The 6,804-nt window shown below is 43.8% G+C and overlaps 1 protein-coding gene across 1 annotated transcript; it reads right to left on the bottom strand.

The window, feature by feature from the left end:
- Positions 1-2,307: 2,307 nt before the first annotated feature.
- Sostdc1 (sclerostin domain containing 1) lies at positions 2,308-6,568 on the bottom strand. The gene is made up of 2 exons (XM_048415742.3): positions 6,212-6,568; positions 2,308-3,726 (listed from the first exon to the last, which is right to left on the bottom strand). The coding sequence occupies exons 1-2, from the start codon at positions 6,414-6,416 to the stop codon at positions 3,308-3,310; spliced, it is 624 nt and encodes a 207-aa protein (XP_048271699.2). The 5' UTR covers positions 6,417-6,568; the 3' UTR covers positions 2,308-3,307.
- Between the last annotated feature and the right edge of the window lie 236 nt (positions 6,569-6,804).

The raw sequence follows: 6,804 nt of genomic DNA on the forward strand, positions 1-6,804 counted from the left end.
CCTAACTCCACTGTCAGTGCAGCTTCGTTAGCTGCAGTTAGTACAGTTAGCAAAGAAGAGTGACTCGCAACCAAAATATTAATTTTTTACAAATAGAGTTAAAATTATTTAGCTCATCAGTTATTTAATTTAGTGTATTGTGTGGGCAGGCAGACAGGACATGTAGACATCAAAAGACGGCTTGTGGAAGTGGTATCTCTCCTCCTGCCATGTCAGCCCTGGGTACTGAACTCAGGCTGCCAGACTTGGTAACAGGCACCACATCGCTGGCCCTGCAGACTCACTGTAAGGGTTTCATTGCTGTGCTCAGTGTAAGTGCCACACATGTGTGCTATCCATTTGCATGTGTACTAGCAATTATTCTTCCCTAGCCTTACTGATATACATGTATTATAACTATCCAATATGTCTGTAAGTGTATTCATCTACATATCGATCAGACTTCTTAAAAAGTCCCTTTATCCATAGTAACTAAAATACATTTGGTAAGTAAACATCTTTGGGGGTAGATATTTTGAGAGCAAACTAGAAGACAAGTCTGCGCTAAAAGCATTACAAATCATTTTGAAATGATAGTTACTAAGGTGATAATAAAATCATGTACAGCTTTTTAACCTGAGTTAACTCTTTTAAAAAGACCTAAAACCAGTTCAGACACGTTTTTCTAGAGATGATATCTAAAACTGCCCCTTAATGTTGACTTTTCCGTTTTCCTTTGTGGAAAGAGACTGCACCCTAGACCTTTCCAACTGGTTGCTGGTTGTTCCCTCTCCGCTAGCAGTGAAATCACATAGCGAGCGCATTGCTCACAGTAACATGGCTGGATATGGACTGGCAAATCAAATGTGAACATGAAAAATAGATCCAGTTCTTGGTTCAGTGGAGACAATTGTAGGTCTTGTTCGGGAGCTTATTTTATTGCACGCCCTGTGTCCTAATTAATCAGAATTTGCTCTTGCTTTATCTTCACTGAGATCTCCCCTTCGTGTTTGATTAGGGAAAGGTAGGGTCTTCTTGGGTCTGAAAAGCCATTGTCAGGACAAGTCCCTGTGATTACTGGGGTATAAAAGGACACATTTTGGTACAGTAAAATAATTGTAAATGTCCCGTTCATTGATATGATAAACTGGAAAACAGTTTAAGATCTGGAAGATAAATCAATAGTAAACTGGTATTTCTTTATCACTAATCCAACAGTTAATATTATTATGTAGTACATGTAGTAATTTTGGGCGCAAGAGACCTTGGCAGATGAGAACCAGAGGCAAATATGCTATGCAGGCAGAACTGAAGTGAGGAATTTCATTACGGGGTGGGGGGGAGAATGCAGAGAGGCAGAGAAGGGAAGAAGAAGAAGAAGTGAGAGAAGTAAGTGGAGTTTTGCTTTTTAAAGAGACAGGATACTGTCCGCCAGCATGTAGGGGTGACACAGGGCTTGAAGCCCTGTTAGGTCCTCAAGGGGTCTGGATGCTAACAGTGTGGAGCTCTTGCCTCTGTTCCAACTCTGACACCATTCTCTATACACATGGATACCCAGGAGGGCGGAGGAGTCCTCACCCATCAACTAGGGGAACGTGGCCTCTCTGGGTTTTCTCTTGTAGCAGGGACCAATCATCTGCTTGGATTAGCATCAGTCAGCTAGCCAGGTGATCCACCCAAGACTGCCATTGTGTTAATTATTCTAGTTGTATGCCAAACTGAGGAAACTATAAAATTAGCTTGGAAATTCTTTTCTTTTTGTAATTCGGGACCATGTAAGAGTGAGCCGGGCAGCAGTGGTGCATGCCTGTAATCCCAGCACCTGGGAGGCAGAGGCAGGCAGATCTCTGTGAGTTCGAGGCCAGCCTAGTCTACAAGAGCTAGTTCTAGGACAGGCTCCAAAGCTACAGAGAAACCCTGTTCCAAAAAAACAAAACAAAACAAAACAAAACAAACAAAAAAAGAGTGTTCAAAGCTCCCCCGAACTAAGATCTGTACCCATTTCTTTTCCTTTCCTCTCACACTTAGCAGCCCATGGAGATGATCCAAAAAACTTTTAAATGTAGTTCCACCCCAGAACTTCCGACTGACCTCTGATGGAAAGCTTTCAAGGCCCCCCCTCCACCCAGAGATTATCAATCTGAGCTGCTCCCAGCAGTTTACCTCTCCCCCCTCTTCTTCCTTCCTCCTTCCTCCCCTTCCCCTCTTGTAGTGCAAAGAGTTCTACCACAGCTTGAATGTGGGGAGGGGAGCAGTGGTCTGGGTTTGGGGTGGGGGGAGCTCAGGACTTACTAGGCCCTGATTTTGATCCTCAGCAGCAACAAGGAGTCCAGTAAACTTACAACTTTATTTTACAATGTTTGCGAACATGTACCTTCTTATACATGTTAGAGGCAAGGACAGTAACATTTAGCCGTGTTTATATTTGCAAAGAGAAACCAATGGCGTTAAAGTTCAGGCCGCCTCTGGTTGCATGGACTAAATAACAAAGCGTTGCATATCTCCGCTTCGCAGAGGGTCATGCTACTGACAATGTTTATGATGAAACAAATAGAAGGAGACTAAAATACTTACTTTACATATCTACAACATGTATTTTCATATTCCTAGACCAACCACAAATCATATTGGGATATATTTAGGTACATGAAAAGGCTTCAAAACATAAAAAAATTAACATTTTGAAAAAAAATCACATGAGAAAGCTCATTAAATAACAACATTGAAAAATAAATAATCAGCTTTGCTTATTAGCTGCTGCCATGCATTGCTGGCATTCCATTCCAAGCGAGGTCGGCATGCAGGGTATAACTTCACACTGAGACTATACAAAGCTACAGGGCTTATTTCTGAAGTGAAATGTCACAGGGTTTGCCTCGCTTTCAAAGGACGCTAACCCCTGGCTGCCAAACTATTCCCACGAAAATTACAAGAGAAGCCCTTTATGGAAGTGTTTTGTGAAGATACATTTTTTGACGGACTTTGGTGGTTCGAAAGGGGTTGGTTTGGGAAGGGGAAGGGTGGGCTAGGGAATGGCGCGTTTAAAACTGCCAGCTGATGGTGTTTAAACAGCATCAGGTGCTTTTTAAGACCGGAGCCAACCGACAGGATGCCTGGCTTTCGCTGCCAACTGTACTCATTACATCTTGAGAAACTTGCGAAGGAAAAAACTAGTCCCAGAGAAGGTCCCAGAGAAGGACAGTCTGCTGGGACTGATCAAAGCAGAAAGCGTGTACTTCGCTTTCAAGTGAGAAGAGAGCAATGGCAGGCTCGCGCGTCTCCCAAGCCCTGAAATCTGGGTAGCAGATGCTTTCTCGTCAGTCCGGTTCTAGCTCAGACTGTGCTTGCTGGATTTGCTGGCTCTCTTCCGCTCTCTGTGGTGCTGCTGGGCGGGTTTGGCGGGCGACACGCTCTCGAAGTTGTGGCTGGACTCGTTGTGCTGGCGGGTGTACCGCTTGCACTTGCAGGCCGTGACCACCGTGATTTTGTAGGTGCGTGTGCTGCCATCCTGGCACTGCAGCTGGATTCTCTGGGTGCGCGTCTTGTCGTTGACACACCGCCACTCCTGGGAGCTCCGTCGGCTCCAGTACTTTGTTCCATAGCCTCCCCCGATCCAGTTGGGGAGCACCGGCAGGGGCAGGCACTCGCCCGCGCACACTAGCTCCTTCAGAGGGCTGATGCTGGTGCACTGGCCGTCGGAAATGTATTTGGTGGACCGCAGCTCCCGGCAGCCCACTTGAACTCGACCTACAGGAAACAGGACAGAACTGCATCTGAGACAGAAAGCAACTGAAGGTGTTTGGGGTTCTGTGCTTGTTTTAAGTAATTTCCAGTGCCAATACAAATTGGCAGGACTGCCCTAAGAAGTGACTATGTACTTTGTTTTCACAGAGCAAGTCTGTGGGAGGGTTGCAAGACACTTTTATCAAAATGACCAGGCTACATACAGTCTGACTGTTTTTGGAGTTGGGGGGGAGGGAGGGAGAGAGGGACTCATTCTTTTCCATGGGTTTCATTAACTGATTGTTTATTAAAGTATTAAAAGTCACATTCTCTTAGTCTCATTCCCAATAAGGGTTCCTTCCACTCCTGTAAATACTCTCTCTTCAAAGAGTGCACTTTAATGTTCTCGTACTCATGGGTCATATTGGTTAATGTCTGCAAGTGCTTTTAATTAAGTTTTTTTTTAAAAAAAAAATCTCTTGAGAAAATGTGGAAAGTATTTAAATTCTGTGTACAGTGCATATGTATGCTGTAATATTTTATTTCAATTATAGAATTCAGCTGCATGGTCACACATGCATATGGGTACAACCATTGACATTTTGCATATCAAACTTAATAACTATGTTCTAAACATAAATTCCCAAGCTATGTTTTAAAAATACAAACAGTAAAATGTTTGAAATGCAAAATGCCACCACAACTCAATATTTAAAGAGTATAAAAGCCTCTAAATTAGGAACGTATGGTTGCCATAACAACTTGGCTACATTTCCATGAATTTTATGGCAGAAAAATACCTAACATGTCTGATTTACAACTGCACAGGAACCACAGTGTTCATTTCCTGAGTATCAGGCATGGACAGCTTTTTGTTTTAGTTATTTGGAGTTGATAAGTATGTTCTCTAATTGGCTGTTTCTGGTCATGTGCCTGAGTAATTAAAACAAAAATTAATCTTAAAATATTTGAAGTTTTCCTGCTCACTCCTTTGTTATACAAAGGAGAACTGCTTGTGACAAACTTAAAAAGAAATCAAGGCTTATTAACCAGGAAAAAAGCGTAAAAACAGGTTGATGAACTGTCCCAACCAGAACTAATAAAAGCCGTCAAAGTTCTTGTGACTCCTGCCAACAGTCTCAATGTGGACAGGGAGCCAGGAGTTTTGCTCCATGTCTGTACCCCAGAATGTCTGAGGTAAGGCTCATAGCCTCAGGGAAGTGTGTGGCTCACAGAGCGAGTGACAGCTGGGGATTGAGACGGAAGGGTTAAAGGTTTGGCTGGACAGTGTGGTGGCCTTGCCTGCTTCTGTCTCCAGTGCACCTTCCTGCAGCTGCCTTAGGAATGCACCTGGAAACAGACAGCAGTGATTTTGACTTGCCTGGCTTTTGTTCCTGAATGTGTAAGATTGGGCATTTTTGTGGTGACGTTTCTCTCACTGGCAATGAATACCCACCACACTGCTCAGTAACTCAATACTGATCAGACACTTCCTGTACCCTGAAGTCAACCGTCTCCACGCCATTAACACACTTTGGTTCTCTTAGAGAGGCATTACCAGTCATATTTGCTTTGACTTTTCGAAAGTCAGAAAAACTCTTTTTCATAGTTTAGATGAACTTTAAGGAGGAGGGGCAAATATTTGGGTAAGATTTCCTGCACACTGTTCCTCCTGTCTTTCTTCAAGTTGATTGCTAATGTGAACTCCTTTAAAGGAAGAGAATAAAGCAAAAGTTGGGGCAAGAAGTTTTGAATACCTCTAACTAGTAGTCTCTTGGCATGTCAATTAAGCAAACAGAAAAGGGATAAGGAAGCCCTCCCTGTGCTAAACATTAGCATACTATTATTTAAGATCTCCTGTTACAAATAGACCCGCAGTCCTTCACAGACACACACAATTCCCTCAGTTTGACCTGTTGAGTAAAGAATTTTAGAAAATCAGCATTCTCCAACCTGTTGTTGTATAGACCTCTCTCACAGCAAGCATCATCAAACCCACATACCTCTCCGAACTAGACATAGTTGAGACATTTGTGGGAATAATTTCACATTGCCTGAAAGCTCCCTTTCATCCTTCTTGAGTCCCTACACCTAGTTCTCCTTAGTTACCAATCAGTCACCTCACCAAATTTGTACACATTCTGAACGGAACAAAGTGTAAGACAACAGGCGCTTAAACTCTGCAGAACAACACTCTAAAGAACTCTCCTTTTGCAGAGTTTTGAAGACGCAGCAGCCTGATGCATAGATACGTTTGTCGGTGGGTATTGGGCAAACCACATCTGTGCTTGTGATATCAAGCCACCGTTTTAATTACGTTAACTCTAAATCCACTAGCCAGGAAAGAACGCCAGCCTGCGCAGGCAGTAGATTGCTCCCAGATTGTTTAGCAACACATACACAGTTCACAGTAGTATACAATAAAGCCATTCTACAGCAATGGGAGCTGGTGCTCCCCAAAAGGATATAAAAAAGAGAGAGAGAATCTATACAAGTAAAACACACTTACTGTTGCGGTCCAGTCCAGTGCTACTGAAATGCCTGCCTCCGTTTCTGGCTTGATTGAGCGTGCTGTTGCTGCTGGGGTGTGCAGGGGCAGGTTTAACCACATGTGAATACAGGATTTCTGTGGCATCATTTTTAAAAGCCAAACAGTTTTTCATTAGGATGCATATCAGGGGCATGAGATAGAAATGAAAGACAGGGGGAAGCATGGTGAGTGGAGGAGTTGCTGGGCTGAGGAGCCGGTTAATTCTCTCCCCCTGCCTCTGCACTTTTGACTGTGGAATGCCTCCCCAAGGTTCCCTTTATATATCCACAGAGGCTTGGCGTTCATTCAGGTGTAAAGTTGTGTAGAGCTTCAGAGTGAAAACACAGAGAAGGGGTGGGATCCCTACATGACCCTGCAGAAGAATTTTACCAATGGAGAAGAAGGCTGCAGAAGAGGAGGAGCTTGCTACACAAATTGCCTGAGATCTCAGAGTTGGGCTTTACTGGTCTGCAAGCTGAAGCGGGCAGACTCTGTCACAACTGCCACACGCCTCAGCCCCGTCCTCCCTGGAGCCCGGCTCATGTTCGAGAGTAATGGAAGGCAAACATATT

Source organism: Myodes glareolus, chromosome 11, assembly GCF_982192425.1.
Source record: "Myodes glareolus chromosome 11, mMyoGla1.1, whole genome shotgun sequence".
In the NCBI taxonomy this organism is placed as follows: Eukaryota; Metazoa; Chordata; class Mammalia; order Rodentia; family Cricetidae; genus Myodes; species Myodes glareolus.

What these genes read in the sequence shown, in the direction of transcription:
- Sostdc1 (XM_048415742.3), bottom strand. Translation starts at nt 6,416, where the DNA reads ATGCTTCCCCCTGTCTTTCATTTCTATCTCATGCCCCTGATATGCATC. An exon ending in CACTGGACTGGACCGCAACA is followed by an intron (nt 3,727 to 6,211) that starts GTAAGTGTGTTT and finishes TGTTTCCTGTAG; the next exon opens with GTCGAGTTCAAGTGGGCTGC.